Source organism: Tenrec ecaudatus, chromosome X (assembly GCF_050624435.1).
Source record: "Tenrec ecaudatus isolate mTenEca1 chromosome X, mTenEca1.hap1, whole genome shotgun sequence".
Lineage (NCBI taxonomy): Eukaryota > Metazoa > Chordata > Mammalia > Afrosoricida > Tenrecidae > Tenrec > Tenrec ecaudatus.
The window spans coordinates 13,335,887-13,356,718 of record NC_134548.1 but is presented as its reverse complement, the minus strand read 5'-3'; the positions used below and the strand labels follow the sequence as shown (position 1 = coordinate 13,356,718).

Genomic DNA, 20,832 nt, shown 5'->3' with positions numbered 1-20,832 from the left:
ATATATATGTATGTAAAGGCACTTTAAAATGTGCACGGATTAATGAAATTAAAAGATAATGGAATTTTCCAGGAACTTTTAAAATCCCCTTCAAATATATTTTATAGCAATTTGTAGTCATATTCTAATGCATTTATATAAATTTATTTTGATTTCATTATATACATACATACATATATATATCCAACTCAACTCAAAACACAGGTTAGGTTTGCATACTGAGGCAGGAGTGGTGCACAAAGGGTATTAAAGCAGAAATTAAACAAACACTACCTGGATCTTGGTCTTGCTTTGAGACTGTTGGAATCCTTAGGAGCCACTGAAACAAAGATTATTTGTTGTTTGCTTAGATTTCCATTCTGCAGTTCAGCAGGATTTTCTGCAGGGCCCGGGCCAGTGCAGTGCACACCCACAGGTACACACCGGGCACAGGTGGCCATGTGGGGAGCTTGGACACCGTCCACAGGCTCATAATTTCTTACTTTTATTTATTTCTACAACTAATGGCACCATTAAAAGGAGAGGAAAACTAACATATTTTTCCCTTTCGTCAGAACATTAAGAAGCCATTCCTCGCATTTAAGTTAATGAATAATGAAATTCCAGACTGGAATTCTGGAATTGGAAAGAAGACAATCTTTCCAAGAAGTATGTATCGATGTGTAACGATGGCTTTGTACTTTCAGGTATCTCAGTTGATCCTGGTAGCCTAGTAATTGATTCTGAATAAACCTCTCCTGAAGACTAGGAAAAACCCTCTTGGGATCCTCAGTTCTTAAAATAAACTGCAACAGCAGCAAGGCCGCAAGAAAGTAAAGCCCACAGGACTGTTGAAATGAGCCCCGAAGCTTTCCCAAGAAGAAAACCGTGCTGGGCTCCAGGTCTCTAGGACCAAATCATACTAGAGAACAGAGTGAAATCATTCTCGTATTCTGTCAAGACTAAGACTTTTCCTCATCAAGTTTCACTCAGAAGATTTCTCATGATCGACAGCTGTGCAGCCTCAGTCTCCCATCAGAAATTGTCCAGAATCTTGAGCAGCATTTTAGGCGAGCTGAAACCTTGTTTGTTTTTTATGGCTCCAATTCTTATGGGAGCCAACTTTAGAAAACACGAGCTATGGTAAGGGTTTTGAAAACTTTGAAAATTCATCCAAAATGAAATGTCATTAAATTCATAGAAAAGGTAGAATTAATGTGTTGCTTAATATCTGTTCAGGCAACATATAAGCACATACATGCCTTTGCCCCCCCCCCACTTTTTTTGTTTAAGAGAAAGCACTTCTATTATTTTCTCCAGTCTTTTATTTGTAGTATTTGTACTTTAAAAAAAAACATTTTATTAGGGCTCATACAACTCTTATCACAATCCATACATACATCAATTGTGTAAAGCACATCCCTACATTCTTTGCCCTCATCATCTTCAAAGCATATGCTCTCCACTTAAGCCCTCTGCATCAGGTCCTCTTTTTATATTTTTCCCCTCCCTCCCCGCACTCCCCTCCCTCATGAGCCCTTGATAATTTATAAGTTATTATTTTGTCATATCTTGCCCTGTCCGACGTCTCCCTTCACCCCCTTTTCTGTTGTCCGTCCCCGCAGGGAGGAGGTCACATGTAGATCCTTGTAATCGGTTCCCTCTTTCCAACCCCCTCTCCCTCTACGCTCCCAGTATCGCCCCTCACACCCCTGGTCCTGAAGGGATCGTCCGCCCTGGATTCCCTGTGCTTCCAGCTCCTATCTGCACCAGTGTACATCCTCTGGAAAGCACTTCTATTATGATTTCCCCCGAATGGTTTTTAAAGACCTTGACCCGAGACTCTTGTAGCTCTGGACCGTGGGTGGGACACCAGCAAGTGAAGCAGAGAAGGTGGCTCTGGGACTGCAGCAGGCCCAGGCTGCTTCTGGGCTCAGTGAACCAGCTCACATCCCCTCTCTCTTCCCCACCCCTGCATGCTGGGCATTCCTCTGACCCGCTCCCGCAGTTCCAGCAGCAGTGGTGGCTACAAGGACAACCAGAAGTGAGCTCCTCTCTGTTTTAATGTGGCACCCGAGCCACATCCAAACCGCATAATGTCCCATTTCACAGATCATGGGCATTAAGTGATGCCCATCTGTGTCTGAGTGCACCAAGTCTTCCCAAAGGCAATGTCACTCAGAAGTACCCTACACTCTCTGCCTCACTGCTCCCCAGTTGAACATCCCCTAAAGTTATGAGCAGCATGAAAATCCTTGGGTAGGACTCTCAGAGACACTAACAGAGCACACAGTACACCCCCAGTTTACATTCCCTTGGACGTGCTCAGCTGCTCTTAGAGAGAGAGGCCTTTGCCTGGCCTAAGCACTTTGGCTTGTTGTCGGGAGAACAAGGGGCTCTACACCTCTGCAATGCTGCCAGAACCACGAGAGCCAGCCTGGAAAGCCCCCGTGTGTCCACGGACTCTCTAGCTCGGTTGTGGACGCACACAATCTTGGATGGGGATAGAGAAAAAGCCTCCCTCATACAAAACGCCAGACAACAAAAACTGTGGCCCAAGGGGAGCAGGTCCTCCCAGCCACAGGGCATGCCTGGGGAGGGGGTGGCAGGGGAACAGTGGGGATGGACTCACCAAGGACGGGGGAGCCCTGTTGGCAGGCCCCCCACCACTGGTCGCCAGCTCCTCTTCTTCCTCAGACTCCAACTCTCGCAGTCTGTGGCTGCCTTAAAATACTGTTTCCCAAACCAAACTACGGTGACCATCAATTCCCTTGTCAACTGCCATTATCTGTTTCATTCTCTGGGCTAGGAATGGGTGTGGAGTGAGGGGTGAGCCCTGTTTGTAAGAGATAACTGGACAGACAGACGGGGCAAAGGGCGGCGTTCAATCGTGGAGAGCAGCTCACAGGTTAGGCGGGAGTCCCAGGCCTGAGTTCTTCACAGGAGCTCCCGGGCCGTCCTGGAACCTCCCTGTTCAAAGTGCCTTGCTACCCCTCTGCGTGAAGCCACACTCCTGCCTGCTTCACGCAGAGGGGTAGCAAGGCACTTTGAAAACGGATTGCAGAGTTCTAAAAGGTTATCATTCCAGAATGCAAAACTAAAGATTCCGAATTGTTCAGGCTTCGGAATTTGGTTTCTATGTTCAGTTCTTTCTAGAACAGCACAGGGGTTCGATGGGAGCAGGTCACAGAAGGAAAGAAGTGCTCAAAGCCAATAGAACCACTGGGTCATGGCTGTCCCTGGGGCTGGAATCGTCACAGCAGTCTGGAGACTACAGCTGAACCAACGACGCCAAGAGAAAGACTAATTCTGTTCTGCTGAATTAGGTTGGAACGTTACGCTTTCAAGAGCCCTATTCGTCTCTACGGATTAAGTGGAGGCTTCAACAAGTATGTGGGGAAATTCTGTCCTCTTTAAGTCCATCTCCCCACAGACCTTTTAAAGCCCCTTCCTACACACATTTTGAGCAGCTAACAAAAAAAGGGTACAGGCGCATGAAAATGGTGCTCACGAGAAATACCCTCACCTCTCTGATCTGCCACGTACTGGCTTTAGCATCACCACTGCCACTGCAGGAGGAGTCCAGCAGGGGCCTGCTTCCTCCCCCACCTGCAGACAGATCTCCCAGGTGGGTCTTGGGGGGAAAGCTCCACCGGTTTCAAAGGAGAAGAGGCTGGAGATGCCTGTTCTAGATGAAGGCTTCCATCAGTCTTCTGAAGCCCTACAATTCAGCGGCCTCCACTGGGGAAGTGTGCACCTCAGCCGAAAATGGCAAGGGCACATTGTGTTGCGAATTCGAGCAGAAACCACGGATGGAGCCTGACTTCTCATTTAGCTGAAAGACGCTGGGGGGGGGGGGGGGGGGAATGAACATAGCCTGGGAAATCCCTGGCCTCCAGAAGGGGGCAGCAGTGAGAAGGTTTGCTTAAGAAAACACACAGCCTGCGCTCAAGCTTAGTGTGGAAAACCAATTCAGGGGTGCTGCAAGCACTCGATCCCACGTAGGTGTGTTTGATGGGACCATGTCCTACTCAATGAGAGGAAGTGACAAATGAAATCTCAAACTTGTGCCCCAAAGTCAACTTGCTGCTCATGCTGAAATCTCCGGTGGAGGGTGGGGGTGGGGTGGGGCAGGGAGGAGATGATCAAGTTATGAGCCTAAAAGGCTATCAGAGAAGCCCCAGTTGCACAGTTTCAACTCCAAACATTGACATAGCTTTTGCTGATACCACCATCCAAAGTTCACAAAAACCCAGATGCAGCTAATCTGGCTCCAGAAGCAGCAGGTGGAAAGAGGCCACTTGGGGCTTGGCTTAACCTACACAAATAGAGCATGCCCCTGCCTACCAACCCCCCACTCCAGGATGAATGACTAGCCAATGTCAGAATCTGGCTTGGGAAGCCTCAGCACCTCTGGACTCTCTATTGGTCCACAGCCTTCATTGACTACTTATTAGCATCGTCTTCGTTCAGACTCATGGCAACCTGACGTACATACACCAAACAGAACTATTGTACCGGGCGGAAGCACTGCACCAGGCCTCTCTTCTGAGGGGCTTCTGGGTGGGTTCAAACCTTGTGGCTAGTAGTTGAGTGCCTAACCAATGGCGCTGGCCAGACACTCCCTTTTAGACATAGCCTTTCCCCAAGTTGGGTAGGGAGCAGAATCACCTGGGGAGCTTCCCAAATTTAGATTCTCTGGCATTCATCGTGTCTTCTCAGTCAGATTCCTACTCATGCTCAGTTCTCTCTCCTCTTCCCTCAAAGGCCCTTCTCCCCTCTGCCTCCCCCCCCCTCCATCTAAGTCTGGAGCGAACTTGGTGTCTGGAGCATCTTTGACCACAATGGAAGCCCCAGCGTGGCAGTCAATCCTGTTCCAACTTTAAACAGGAAGCTTGCAAAGATGACCGGTTCATCTCAACACCCTCCTGACTGAATCCATGAGGGAGAGAACAGCAAAAGAGTCAAGCAGCCTCGTGGCCAACGTGCAGAATCATCACATCTTCCCTTGCCTGTTGGCTTCTGAACCAGAGACCGGAACGGCTTTCCTTGGGAAAGCTTATCCATCACCTGTGTCATGGAAGGCCCTTACATCCTGGTGGTCATCAAAACCAAACCCATGGCCTTCAGGACAACTGTGACTCCGAGCAGAGGGTGGACCAGGCTCTATGCAACAAACCTGTGTGGAAACCTTTATGGGCCACATCCTCCCCCTGCAGGACGGCCTATGGGTTCAAACTGCAGTTAGCTGCGAAGCAATTTACTGCAGCATCGGGATATTTAGGTATAATTAAGCGACTTGAGATTCTCGCTTTGGAAATGGCAATTCTCTGCTATGGAGCTCCAGCTGGTACTCCATCAGCGCCTTACTCCACACAGAAGCCCCAGGAGCTCTCGGAAACCCTCTCAGCTCCAGCTGCCGGGAGCCGAACTTTGCCTGGCACTTTTTCAGTGGAACCAGAATTCTTCGCTTCTCATCCCAGAAAAGACGTGTAAAAAGGCCCAGTGTTTCCTTGTAAGAGAACATTCCGAGAGCGATTGAGGGAGATCCCAAAACTCACTCTCAGCGATGAAACGGCCTCCCACTCACTGGAATCGGTGCTTTTCAAATCAAAAAGAACCACCGAGAAAAATCTATCCACATTAAGGTCTGCTCCTACCTCGATCCTCAGACACATCCTTTGGTGAGGCTTCATCCGTAGTAGTGTTTGAAGCTAATAATGTATTGTTTCATTGTGGAGAGAAAGGGGGGAAAGGAGGAAAAAAACTATCAAGTTTTATTTCTCAGACACATTACAATTAAGACAAAGAATCCTTTACCGAAAAAAGTCTTACAAACCACTAGACGTTGCTGTACAAACCATTGCCATCCATGGGAGGACAGTCACCAAAACAACAACAACAGAAGACCTCCTGTCCTACAAAGAACAAAGCTTTATGTTCAGCTTTCCAGTGAGATATATCGTGAGTTAAGGTTTGGTCTGCTCATCGCAAAGCCAGCAGTTCGAAGCCCCCCGCTGGTCCATGGGAGAAAGAAAAGGCTTTCTTGTCAAGGTTGCTCTGAGTTGGTGACAACTTGCCAGGCACCGGGTTTGGGTTTGGGGTCGTGTTTTAACCCTGAAATAGGCTGCTTCCCAGAGACAGAAGCCAAGGACCTGCATTAGGGGCTGGATGGATGGGGCTGGTAGCCTTTCAGGGCGGTCTCCACAATAAGGTAGGAAGCCTCTTGGCCACAGTGTTAGGACAGGGAATTCTCTCAAAACAGAGGCGTCACTTGCAGTCAGAATTAACTCCGTGGCAGTGAGGGCCTTTTTTTAAGTCCAGAGCACCTCTAGTGACTAGGAAGAGTATTACTATGAAATATCTGGAATTTCCACATTTTAATTCCTAATGGGAATCCCAGGTAGTGCAAAGATTTAACACGCTGCACTGCCCACTGAAAGGTTGGAATCTACCTACTGGTCTCTCTGGAAAAAAGAAGGCCGATGACCTACTTCGGAGAACCCTATGGAACCCAGTTCTTCTCTGCTGCACATGGGATCCCTCTGAGGTAAAGCGACACTTAGTTGTTTTGTTTGTTTTTTTACTTTCTAACACTCAGACCAATTATATCAGCTCTCTGAGGTTGAGGCCCAGACTTCAGGATTGTTTATGTTGTAGGAGTTATTCTAACGGGCAGCCTAATGTCCACCAATTAAAAGGGGGAATGAAGCATCCTGTTTGCAGCTAGCAGTCAAATTGCTGCCCTTCTCCTGAGCAATATTTGAATAAGAGAGCAGAGTAATTCTTGCTCAGTGAAAAGCCTGATCATTGTCGGTATGTTTTCTAATGCAAAGCTGAAGCAATGGACAGGTCTCAACAATGAATCCTGAAATAGCTTCACCGACATGTCATCCCTTAAGACAAGGCTCTCATCCGCGGGCAATATCAACTACACGAAGGAAGGCTGGCTTGAAATTGAGAGAGTTTGGATTCTTTCCCAAGGAAGCAAATGATTCATTCTGCCTGAACTTCCATTTGCTTGTCTTTCAATTTTAGGTGATACAACATACCATTCATTTTTTTTTTGAGGACTGAATGCAGCCGTGTGGGAAGCAGGGCCTGGTAGACAATAAAACAGTAAACAGAAGTCCTGTGGGAGTGGAGTCCCCTTCCTGCTGCCCTAGACTATCAGGCCATGGCATCCCTGTTTCTGATGGTAACGACGCGGAACCGCCCTGCATTGTCCTGCTGGCCTCCCTAGCACTCCGACTCCCACAACACCACTGAGAGTCAGATAAAGCCCAGGGACGGAAACCTTGGTCATCAAATAACTTCCTCGTGAATTAAGCTAGTGACAAAGGAGGAGATTCCAAAGCAAGCAGATCCCAAAGCAAGGTGTCACAGTGGCCGAAGGGTCAGCAGTGAGTCGAGGGTCAATGAGTCGGAGGCTTTGGACACGCACACTCTCTTTACCACCTTATCAATTATGATTGAAGAACAACTAGTCAAGGGTCCACAGGTTCACACACGCAAAGCTACCTAGATAGACAGTCCTTAAAGGAAGAAAATTCATTCTTCTCCTACCTTGTTTATCATCGAGAGTCACATCTTGGGCAGGGACCGGGAAGTCAGCCATGTCTTTAGCAGATGCCTTATTGGGAGAAAAAAGTGAATTAATTATATGGATGGGAAGGGAAATTAAGTAGTGTGCATGTATAATGAACATGTTCTAAAAGCAATATTTTTGCCCCAAAGTTTCAGTAAACCCTACTGAGGTAGACCTTAATTTTTTTTTTTAAACTTTACATGCATAGAAAGGGAAATTTACAATTCAGATGGAGGCAGATTTATAGACTGCACATTACATCAGAATCTAACTTGGAATCTAGCCAGAGATCTGCCTAGCACTTGTTTGTTCAGCCAAAAGCAAACCAGTATTTTATGTACTTTTTCTACAAATGGCCCCGCAATCTAGGAATTTGCCAGGATCTGCTATGCAAAGGGTGTCAAGCTCTGATCAAATACACTTGTTATGGAAATGCAATAATTTTTAAGAGCAAATCAAATTTTTCTAACTCATTTATAGGAAATGTTCTGACTTATATTAAGAAGACAAAACAACAATGAGATCAATTATTTTTAAATTCCATTTGAAATCTACTATCAATTTATTTCTTCTAAAATATTAACTAAGATATACTCTAAGAACTACAATGAAATTAAAGAAAACGTAACCCTACTGATTTTTAATATATGTAAACTAGAAGATATAGGAGAACTGAGGGTGACTGAATAGATACGTAACAAGGATAGAAGGAGAGGATCAATATAGGATATGCTTGTTATATTTTAAATTTATTCAACAAATCAAATAAATTTTAAACACTTAAAGGGAGTAACCTGCATGCTGCCTGATATACCAAAGCAAATGGCCCATCTCTCTGAATCCAAACTACCCCAGCAAGATGAGTAATATTTCTGTATTTTTAAACTGTTCCAAAGAATGTATCCACAGAAAGATTTGGTGGTAATCTATGATTGAACAATTCTTAGTCAAGCAGTACTTCTTGGCATTATAATGAAGCCTCTATATTCAATTTCCCATCAAAGTCTATTATCACTAATTTTAGCTTCTATGTTAACTGACAGAAAAAGGTTTCTGGTTAGATTGTCTTCACTATCAACTCTGATCGTGTCTTAATTTTCCATAGGTATCTATTATTTTTTCCATCATGTCTCAAAGTAAAAGTATGATAAAGAAGAAAAAAACATCTATTATCACCAATGGAACAGAGTTTGGGCAGAACAGAGAAAGTATCTAACAATGGGTTGTTTACATTTTCTTCTCCCACCTGGATTATAAACCAGATGTTTTCATGGAAAACATTAGGCAAGAGTAGAAAAGGTATAAAAAAGAAATCCATAGATTACTGAAACTAAGGGAGATCTAAATAAATAGAACAGGATAAAAGGATTTTGGGATTCTGGGAAGATGGTAGCATAAAACCGCCATCATCCTAACCCTCCCCCACAAATACAATGAAATTGTGGTCAGCTCTGAAAGACTGAACGGGACAGCAAAGAGGAGCATTGGGGAACTGCAGACTGGCAAAAATCAGTAATCAACAATGAGTCACACATGGAAAGAAAATCGCTTTTCTCACTGTCCCTGCCCCTTCTCCCAACAACACAGGCCAAAAAAGTACTCTTCTTCCCTAACTGCTACAAGTTCTGGCTGTACAAAAAAAAAAAAAAGAGGAAGAAGAAACAGGACACAAACATCTGCTCTAAAATCACAAGGCAGAAGGTCCATTTGAAACGTGCCAATTCCTTCCCTACCTGGATACCGTCAGCAACAAGCCTGCTGTGAATTACCATGGATGGCGTGTGCAGTGAACTCTGCTCTAATAGTCAATACTCTACCTGGCCCCTTGTACTGCCCCTAGTTCAGGTGTCTGAAATCAACAGGATGAGTCTCCTGAGAAGTCAGCTCAGGTCTGTTTGTTCCCCTCATCCAATTGGAGATGATGACTACTGGCTGAAGCTACTGTGATAGGTAGCAGGCATCCTTCGTGGGAGCTACATCCATAGACAATGTATTACAGGTGGGGACACTGATAGCAACAAGGCACTTCCCAGGGGTCAGTTCCCCCAGTCAGGTCTCATTCGATAGATAGATTAGATAGATTAGATAGATAGATAGATAGATAGATAGATAGATAGATAGATAGATAGATAGATAGATAGACAGACAGACACACAGACACACAGACACACAAGGGATACCAAAAAATGGGGGAAAGTTCCCCTGGGCAGAGCTTCGTACTACGCATTTTCTGAGTTAGTGCACCCAGTCGTATCACCTGGGAAGGTTCTCTCTGGACAGTGAATTTTTTTTCATAAAAATCAGTTTCACGCAAACCTCATTTTTGTGATGGCCAATTTAAAAGAACAGCATGCAGCTATGAATTGTTGCCTGCTTGGGAAAAAAGCTGCAGAAACTGTTATGATGTTGAACACAGCTTGCGAGGACAGCACTATGGGCAAAACAAGTGTATGCGTGGTTGTCTCATTTCAAAAATGTGAAATGTCGATTGATGACACACCTCGTTCTGGATGTCTGTCAACTTCCCAAATGGACGAAGTTTTTTCTACCAGGTCAGACTATTAATCAAGCTTTCTATTTCGAGGTCCTGAAAAGATTGTGCAATAGTGTGCCGTAAAAAAATGGCCTGATTTTTGCCACCATGACAATGCGGCTGCTCACACAGCCACCTCAGTGTGCCAGTTTTTGGCAAAAAGCAGCAGGCCTCTCTTGCCCCACACACCTTACTCACCTGACCTCACTCCATGTGACTTCGTTTTGTTTCCAGGAATAAAGAGGGACATGAAAGGAATGCAATTTGACAAAGTAGAAGAGGTGAAAACAAAACAAGAGGGAGGTGCTGTTAGCCATCCATAGAAATGCTTGAAAAATGTCTCCAAAAATGGAATCAAAGATTTAACAAATGTATGAAGTGTCACGGAGAGTACTTTGAAGGTGATAAGGTTGTTTTGTAGGAAAAATTTAGACACAGCTTTGAAAGAAAATTTAGACATAGCTTTGAAAAAAAATTTAGAGATAGCTTTGAAAAAAAAAAAACATAGCTTTGAAATAAATCCAGGGATTTTTTGTGGGCGTGAGTACCCCCTCAGGTGTGTGTGGTCAATGAAGTCTTCTATTTCCTTGTTGATCCCTTTTTGCCCCAGATGTTGCATCCAGTAGTTGAAGTGGTATATTGAATCTCCATCTATTATTTTAGTCTATTTCTCTATTCAATTGTTAGTCTGTCCTTTACATATTTAGGTACACCGGCATTGAGTGCACATATAAGTATGAGTGTTAATTTTACTTGACTGACCCTTTTCTCGCTGTCTCTATCTTGATCTCTTCTAACAGATTTTGTGCAAAATTCTGATTTGTTTTCTATTAAGACTGATACCCCAGCTCTTTTTGAACTCCTCTTCCGGTATGAAGAATTGATTCATTTGAATGACGGTGCTGGTGTAGACTATTGAAAGTACCATGGACTGTCAAAAGAACAAACACATCTGTCTTCAAAGAAGTACAGCCCGAATGTTCTTTAAAGCCTAGGATGGCGAGACTGTGTGTCTCATGGGCTCTGGACATGTTATCAGGAGACATCAATCCCTGGAAAGGACAGCATGGTTAGTAAAATGCAGGGGCTGTCCCAAAGAGGAAGACCCTTGCCATGACAAGCTGACACAGTGGCTGCAACAATGGGCACAAAAAGAACAAGTGTAAGGCTGGGGCAGGGGTCAACAAGTGTTTTGTTCGGTTGTACATGGCGTTGTTGTGAGCTGGAACCAACTCGACAGCACCTAACAACCACCACCTGTCATGGTGAACTGGAACAAACTTCTTCTCTAGAAAGAACAAGTACTGATGCCACTTTGCAGGAAATCACTTCCCCACCTCATAAGTTACCAAATGTGGAGGGAACTACTGCCAAAAAGCAGGTCACCGTGGAGAACAGCTGCAGAGGCAAGCACTGTTGGTCGATAGAGAGACCTCTCCGGAAATGGCTGGAAGCATCCAAGTGCACAGGGGACCACGGAGAATGGCTAACTCCTGTATCCGTCCTCCTGCACATGCAGTCTACAAAGAACGAATTTTACAAAGAAACATTCTTCAAATGTGGCCCCTCCTGAAATCCCATTTCTGTCCATCCTTCGCCCACAAAGAACAATCTATAGAGGAAGGTAATGCGGAGGGAGCAATTCAAAGGCACGGTTTCAGAGACGCGGGAGGTGCATCAGCTAGCTCACGGCAGAAGCAGGCTAGTTCCCCCTCCAAGGAGCACAGGAAACCCTAAGAGGTGTGAAAGCCCAGGTCAAAAAGTCAGCTTCCATCACCTAGGAAAGGTTTGAATTAGGGTCAGAGAACTCTAATAGAGTCTGTAGCTAAAACTTCACTTGTTAAATGTTTCCAGGCATTTCTCTTGAAGAGGACCTCAGGTATCCTAAGTTGTCACCAGACTGGACGTGGTACTGATATCAATGATGATGATGATGATCGCCAGGACCATAACCATGCCTCCTATTTACTGATCCACAGTTAAGAATTCAATCCCAGCTAAAAGGCCGAGAAGTGATCATCCACAGCTGAGAATTATGTAGCACTTTGCAATGTCCATCCATTAATGGCCCAACATTATGGTGACTTTCTAAACTTCTTTTGGGAATCATGCAAACCAGTCTCTTCATTTGCTCCCAAAGCTAAATACTCTGAGAAATGACAGCCTAGAATGTGATGTGGGGCTCCCAAACCTCAAAGCTATTCTTGTTCCTTATACCTTGTAAATACCTAGCTACTAAAAACTCAACTTTAAAACATTCACTAGGCAAATGAAACTTGGCTCAAGTAAATCGTTTGGCTAGCATCTTCTGGGTTGGTTTGCTTATATCTACATTCAACCTATAGACAGTCAAGAAAACCACTTTGTTTATTTCAGCAAGTCAAGGTTTAGGGGGAGAATACAAAACTATGCATTATTAGAAATAAAACTGGTATTTCAATCAAGAAAGACAGAAACTCTAGGAATCACCTACTATAGAAGAAACTGTTACAAAAGTGGATTTTCCCAGAATCTGTAACGAACCTAGGTCAATGGCATTCATACTGCACACATTCCTACTTCGTAACACATGAAGATCTTTTACCTCGCTCCAATTGCCGTCCCGGGACTGTTGGCTTGCTGACATTGACTCGGAGTAAGAATCAAATAATGCACACTCCCGCTTGGACTTAGGAAAAGCTAAGGGAAAAATAGATAAAAATTTATACTAAAACCACGGGTCATTGGTTCCTATTAAAATGCCTGCTCTTGTTAAATAAAACGATGAAAAAGTAGTGCACTCTTATACGCGACTTGTAACAGGCATCGTTCTGAGGTAGTATTTTAAGTTCTTTACAGATACAACCCGATACTTCAACTGTCCCCATTTTACACAAGAAGAAACGGAGGAACAGTGTCCTTGAGTGGCAGACTCAAGATCATTTGGGAAACAGCAGGGAATGGAGCCCAGCTGTCTGGCAAGGGGCTCCATCCCTATTCTCAGAATGTCATGTTGTAGCCTCATCACCATTTTCCACATTGTTTGTATCACAACATCTGTTAACGATGCTACCAGCATAATTTTTTAAAGGCAGTGACTCTGGTGATAAGTTTCAAGCCTGTAAACATAAACTAGGAAATGCGTTGTTCAGCTCTTGTTGCCTCTAAGTAGGCTAGATCTTCTAGTGGTGTAGGCTCAAGATAATTGTTTGAAATGCTCTTGGCCCCCCTTTCTTGAGCAGGAACCACAAATACAGCAGCACCCATTCTTGCTGATTTCAAAGAAGAGAAGATCACATGGGGGGTTGTTTCCAACACACCACAGTGGCAGAGCCTGTTAATTGGGACGCTGAGTAAATTAGCATGTGGAAAAAAAAGCAGGCTGCCTGGTAAGCTAATATTTAACACCTAGGCAATTTCAAAGAAGCAAATCGGGCTTCATCCTTTTTGTCACAACGTAATTAGGAGAGAAATGTCTCAAGTTGTCAATATTCCAAAGAGAACAAAGCAGATGGGGGTTGGTGATACAACCGCAGCTACGTATCACATTTGTCAAGACAAGCTCTTAAAGAAATGAAAATGTTAATGCCATTTCCAAAAACAAATTTAGAAATCAAAAGTTGGACATGCATTGGTCCTCTCCCCCCCCAGCCCCTCTACAGTGACGCCACTAAGGTGTCCCTGTGGGAGCTGTGCAGTACAAGGCACTCACCTGCCCGCTCTGCTCTGAACTTCGCTGATGCCAAGTGGGCCAGACCATGGCCCTGCTGAGTTCTCTGGATATGCCTGGTCAGTTCGGGTTTTTTGTTATTTTTTCTTCCGGGTTAAAACTCAATCTCTTACAGGACTATAGCTCGATCCAACTCCAAGAGAAATTTTCATACCAGCATGAAGCAGGGAACCAGTATAGAAGTCTGAGGGGCTGGCCCCAATCACAACTACTACGTGGACATCTGCTCCACACCCAGAAAATTTTACTTGAGGACAGCACTGAAACTACAGCTCTGGGAGAAGGACGTGTCTGATCAGAGCACACGGGAGCAAATGAAGTGGGCGGAAGAGAGAGTGGAGCACATCCTGGCCCACCAAGTCTTGAGGACGATATCCCTGCTCAGAGCAGCCAATGCACAGAGAATGCACACATATGGCCAGCCCACTAATGAGACACGACATCCCTCATTGACCCATATCCTTACAGGGGACAACACTGGATGCACAGAGTGGGAATCGCACCCAATCTGACCCCACCACACCGAGGCAAAACACGAAGGGCATGGAACAGAACAGCAAGAGGAGCAAAGAGAGTACCAAATTCAGACTTTGGGGTCAAGGTCTGGTATCCCATCAGACTCAACCTGAAAACACTAATAAAGGTCAACAAACAGGCCTTGAACTATTTACAGGTTTTTCTTTCCTTTCCTTTTGTCATTGTTTTGTTTTCTTTTGTTGCTTTGTTTGGCTCTGTCTTGGGTTTTTTGTGTGCATATTATTACCCCTGTAGGTCCATCTAGATACGATAGGCTGTATAAACAATCCTGAGGAGAACACAACTGGACTGATGGGAGGGGGGGGTGGGCATGGGAGAGGGGGAGGTGGGGGAAAGGAAATGGTTTTAACCAATCCAGAGACAAGGGAACAAGTGATCTAAAATTGATGGCAAGAGGGTGTAGGAGGCCTGGTAGAGCTTGATCAAGGGTAAATGTAACTGAGAGGAATTACTGAAACCCAAATGAAGGCTGAGCATGATAGTGGGACAAGAGGAAAGTAAAAGGAAACAGAGAAAAGAACGAGGAGACAAAGGGCATTTATAGAGGTCTAAATACAGGCATGTACATATGTAAATATATTTATATGTGATGATGGTGAAGTAGATCTATGTGCATTTATTTATAGGTTTAGTATTAAGGTAGCAGATGGACTTTGGGCCTCCACTCATGTACTCCCTCAATGCAAGAACACTCTGTTATATTAAATTGGCATTCCATGATGCTCACCTTCCTGCCACAATCACTGAATACAAATGGGTACATAAGCAAATGTGGTGAAGAAAGCTGATGGTGCCCGGCTATCAAAAGATATAGCGTCTGGGGTCTTAAAGGCTTGAAGGTAAACAATTGGCCATCTAACTCAGAATCAACAAAGTCCACAAGGAAGAAGGACACCAGCCTGTGTGATCACAAGGTGTCAAAAGGATCACGTTTCAGACAACAAAGAAAAAAAATCATATTGTGAATTAGGTGGGGAGTGCGGAGCAGGAACCCAAAGCCCATCTGTAGGCAACTAGACATCCCCTTACAGAAGGGTCATGGGGAGGAGACGAGCCAGTCAGGGTCTAATGTAGCAATGATGAGACATACAACTTCCTTCTAATTCTTTAATGCTTCCCCTGCCCCCGACTATCATGATTCCAGTTATACCTTACAAATCCAAGTAGACCAGAGAATGTACACTGGTACAAATAGGAACTGGAAACACAGGGAATTCAGGACAGGTGATTCCTTCAAGACCAGTGGTGAGAGTGGAGATACTGGAAGGTGGGGTCGAAAGTGTTTGGGCTAGGTCTGAACCATGCAGCTTCTTCCCCCAGATCTCCTGAAACATAGCCTGCTAGACTGTGTGGCCCCTTCTCCCCGCCTCTCAAGGCCAGAGCTGGACTGTGCAGTTCCTGCCTCCAGCATTCCAAGGAGTTTATCTCTCAGGGCTGGGTCTTTATGGCCCCTTCCCATCCCTCTCAAGGCCGGAGCTGGATTGTACAGTCCCTGCCTCCAGCATTCCAAGGAGCTTATCTCTCTGGGCTGGGTCTCTATGGCCCCTTCCCTCAGCATTCCAGGAAGGTTTGCAGAAAAACACGATGATTCTCTCACAGACCACATCCTGACTCAGACTCTGCAACTGCAGCACCAGAAGGCCTCTTTCCCCTTATCAGTACATACGTCCTTGGCTCAAGTCCTATATATGTCCCACTGCCTCACTGCCAGGCGCAACTTCCCTGACCTAACTCTTGGGTCTCAGACCCGCCCGGGAACTCAAGATCTCTTGTCCCTTTTTCTGCTCTCCCTCACTGGAGTTCTTTCCCCAAATAAATCTTTCTCAACTTCACATTTCTGGCTGAATGCTACCTCTACTTTGCCCCTCCATTTTCTCCCTCTCAGAAAGGGGGACCCGATTACAAGGATGTATATATAACCTCCTCCCTAGGGGATGGACAAAAAGTGGGTGAAAGGAGACATCAGACAGTGTAAGATATGACAAAATAATAATTTATAAATTATCAAGGGTTCTCATGAGGGAGCGGGGAGCAGCGGGGGTGGGGGTGGGGAATCAGGAGCTGATAGCAAGGGCTCAAGTGGAAAGCAAATGTTTTGAGACTGATGATGGCAACGAATGTAAAAATGTGCTTGACACACAATGGATGTATGCATGGGTTGTAATAAGAGTTATACGAGCCCCCAATGATTTTTTAATTATTTAAAAAAAGAAAGTAGAAAAAAGACATTTTACCCCACAGTAAGAGTTTTCTTTCTAATCCACCCATTTACAGGTGACCCCATGTGTCTCAGAGAAGAGGCACCCCGCAAGCTGTGAACTAGGTGATTAATGCCCACTCCAAGGGGGAAAGATGACCTCTTCTACTCCCATAAAGACTGAGAACCCCAGAGGCCAGTAACCTATACGATTCCTATGAGGTGGAATCCACTAGGTGGTGGTGATTTGGGGGTGTTTGAGAAGTCCTATAATGTATAAAGCTACCACTCCCAAGAACATCAAATCCCTTCAAGGAACTGGGAAACCACTTTCTGACATACCTATGTCTCTCCATTCCCATAGTCATGTCCCCACTGAAAGCTATGCTGGAGGCGGAACTTTCTACCTGATCATCCGGCTGCCCCTCAAAATCTGTTCCCTGGGAAGCAACCTATTGTTTTAGGGGATCTAAGAATGACACTGCCCATGATCCGGTCCCCACCTCTGCCTCAGCCAGGTCTCTTCTTCCCAGCCTCCTCCTCCTCCAGCCCCTCTGGCCAGAACTTTCCACTCCTCTCCCCAAGCCCTGAGTCCCTACCTTCTCAGGTCGGTCTTTCAGACACATCTCCTGTCCTCACTACCCATCATACACACTGTCTTCTACCTACTTAGTCCTTAGTGTACCCTACACATTTCCCCTCTAACACTGGAAGAAATCGCCCAGGAGGCTGGGTACCCTCTGGTTTCACTTCTACTTCCCCTTAAGAGCATTTATTACATGCTTATGGGTTTAATGAACATCTAGCCTGAAACTGCTGGATTGTTCCAGGAGGGTGGGAATTCTGTTTTACACAGCATTTAAGGACAGTGCCTCTCATAGAGTATGTATGCAATAAAGCGCTTTTAGGGAACTACCTGGTCAAAATGTGTACCACCTTGTCACTTCAGACATGAAACGAGCAAACATTTCCTACGGTTAAACCACCCAGCTGCTGTGCCTGCCCACTCAGTTCCAGTTTTCCCCATTAGGGAAAGGGGGCTGTTACTTTTTAATTAAATTAATTAATTACCTTTTAATTAAAGGTAACCTGACAGCAGATACAATTCCTGTGTATTGCATTAAAAGCAAGCAATGGTGCCCTCAACCAATGGTTACTCTCCACAAAGAAGCCTGGATTTTTTTTAAAAATTAAGTTTAAAATGTATTAATTAAAATACTGTTGGAACAAGATATGAACTAAGGTTTTAAAAAAGCATTAAATGGCTGCCAAAGAGTGAACCCCCTCCCAAGAGCAGGAAAACTCATACTTTTGAAGGAGTCAATAAAAGTATCCGAAAATATCTAGAAGGTCCTGTCCAGGGTGATAAAACATTAGACATTTTAAAATATTAATACTAAAAATTTAAATACGAAACCCTCAGGGTTTGCCTATAATTTACTGTCGCTGAGCATAATGGTGGGTTGGTGTGTTTTTTTGAGATCTCTCAAGTGTTCTGCTAGGCAAGACCTATGTATTATTTAAGACATGCCACAAGCCCCAGAAATGGTGCACAAGTGTTTTTGTTGTGGATGTTTTCAATGGAAAGGAGCGTGATGAACTCAAGTTCTCTGTGGAAGTTCATGCCACCAGTCTGGCTAAAAGACCCTGGAGGGCACAGGTCCCCACCCCACCCCACCCCCGCAGAGGGAGATGACTCCTTCTTTCTGTACACACCCCACCTGAGCCCCTCCTGCAAGAAGTAAGTCCAAAGGAGCCAGCTGCAACCATAAAATCATCCAAAGACTCCTGAGTCCCTGCTGATGAAAGCTTGGGACATGGAGACTTCAAAATGCCTACTGAGGCTTTAGGAGGTGAATTCTCAAATACACAAGGCTGCTAATCCCGATTCAAACCTAGCTCTAACTTCTGGCGCCCCCACGTGGGTCACAGGAGAACTGTGCTCCAGAGGGTTCTCAGTGGCTGTGTTTGCGGAAGCAGATAGCCACGCCTTTCTGCGGAGGTGGCTCTGGACAAAATTGAACCTCCAACCTTTTGGTTGGCAGCAAAGTGGGCTAGCAGCTGGCACTAGCCAGGGACACCATGAGGTATGGCGGGCCCAGGAGGCCTGGGGTTCCTCTACGTCCTAGAGTCTAGGACCTTACATGGACCCTCCTCTCCAAGAAGGCACCCCCAACATCAACGCTTTTTCACTTCCATCCAAAAAAAATCTGAGCAAGAGGAAGACAGGAGGAGAAAGATGGAGAGACAGCAAGGGGGAAACAGCACTTTCTCCTGATGTCCACTTGCAGGTGACTTTGGGGGAGCTTTGAGGCTCTCCCACAGCCTTGAAGAAATGGGTGCTAGCTGGAGGTACAAACTCCTGGAGGCTGGAAGTAGCAGCCAGAAACCTTGACTTAGCACTTCCTTTCCCCTCTGACCCGCCCCTTCATACACTTTATGAGAGCAGCGTGGGTCACTCTTTCCCCAGTATGTTTCCCTGTTCCCGGCACCAACTACATGGTCTCCCTCCTCCTTTCCTGAGGCCCCACCCCCCACTACCTGATCCAGAAAAGCACAGACTTTTTTTAAAAAAATTTTTTCTTTTCTTTTGTTGTTTGGTTTTGCTCTTTTTTGTGTGCTTATTATTGTCTCTGCATGTCTAGATAAGATAGGCAGGATAAACAATTCGGAGGAGAAAACAACAGGATTGATGGTTTTGGAGGGGCCATGGGAGGGAGGGAGGTGGGGGATAGGAAGTAGGTATTAACAAACCCAGGGACAAGGGAACAACAAGTGATCAAAAGTTGATGGTGAGGAGGGTGTAGGAGGCCCGGTAGGGCTTGATCAAGGGCAATGTAACGCAGAAGAATTACAGAAACCCAAATGAAGGCTGAACATGATAGTGGGACAAGAGGAAAGTAAAAGGAAATAGAGGAGGGAACTAGGAGGTGAAGGGTATATATAGAGGTCTAAATATAGGCTTGTACATATGTAAATACATTTATATATATATATATATATATGATGAAGGGCAAATGTACCTATGTGCATACATTTATAGATTTAGTATTTAGATTGCAGATGCGCATTGGGACTCTACTCACGTACTCCCTCAACCCAAGAACACTTTGTTCAATAACCTGGCATTCTGTGATGCTCAGCTTCCCGACACAATCACTGAAGACAACGTGGGAGCATAAACAAATGTGGTGAAGAAAGCTGATGGTGCCCAGCTATCAAAAGATACAGCATCTGGGGTCTTATAGGCTTGAGGATAAGCAATGTGGGAGCATAAATGTGGAGAAGAAAGCTGATGGTGCACAGCTATCAAAAGATACAGCATCTGGGGTCTTATAGGCTTGAAGATAAGCAAATGGGCATCTAGCTGAGAAGCAACAAAGTCCACATGGAGGAAGCACAACAGCCTGGATGATCATAAGATGTCAATAGGATCAGGTATCAGGCATCAAAGACCCAAAAGAAAAAATCCTATCAATGTGAACTAGGGGGAGTGTGGAGACCCAAAGCCCATCTGTAGACAATTGGACATTCCCTCACAGAAGGGTTACAAGGAAGAGAAGAGGCAGTCAGGATGCAGTATAGCACCGCTGAAACATACAACTTTCCTTTAATTCTTTAATGCTTCCTCCCACCAACTATCATGACCCCAATTCTACTTTACAAATCCGTCTAGACCGTAGCATGTACATGGGTACATACTAGAAACACAGGGAATCCAGGTCAGATAAACCCCTCAGGACCAACAATGAGAGTAGCAATACCAGGAGGGTAAAGTGAAGGTGGTGGGGAGAAAGGGGGAACAGATTACAATGATCTACATATAAGCCCCTCCCAGGGGAACGGACAATAGAAAAGTGGGTTAAGGGAGACATCGGTCAATGTAAGACATGAAAAATAATAATTATAAGTGATCAAGGCTTCGTGACAGAGGGCTCATGTAGGAAAAAATGTTTTGAAAATGTACAAATGTGCTTGACACAATGGATGGATGGATGGATTGTGATAAAGAGGTGTGTGAGCCCCCAATAAAATGATTTAAAAAAAAGAAACTTGTAGAGCCTGAATCAAAAAGTTCCTGAGTGAGGCTGAGTCCTTACCTGCCAGCAGATACTCCGGCTGCAGAGTGGGCGGCAGGCCCTCGGGCAGTGGGTAGCCGTTCTTCCGGGCCACAATGAGGTGAAACGCAGCACAGAACTCGGGCAGGGTCAGGGCCCCGTCACAGTCAGCATCACTGAGTTCCCTAAAGATAACAGATGTCATGGCTCTCAACAAAGGACTTGGAAGGA

General features: G+C 45.0%; 1 protein-coding gene across 1 annotated transcript in view; it reads right to left on the bottom strand.

Annotated features, from left to right (window-relative positions):
• The window catches only part of REPS2 (RALBP1 associated Eps domain containing 2), a 210,535-nt gene that overhangs the window by 65,301 nt on the left and 124,402 nt on the right, over window positions 1–20,832 (bottom strand). The window contains exons 8-13 of the mRNA XM_075539155.1: window positions 20,644–20,786; window positions 12,685–12,779; window positions 12,186–12,188; window positions 7,546–7,612; window positions 5,640–5,693; window positions 274–319 (exon numbers count right to left, since the gene is read on the bottom strand). Coding sequence (XP_075395270.1) covers window positions 274–319; window positions 5,640–5,693; window positions 7,546–7,612; window positions 12,186–12,188; window positions 12,685–12,779; window positions 20,644–20,786 — 408 coding nt within the window. The remainder of the gene's footprint in view (window positions 1–273; window positions 320–5,639; window positions 5,694–7,545; window positions 7,613–12,185; window positions 12,189–12,684; window positions 12,780–20,643; window positions 20,787–20,832) is intronic.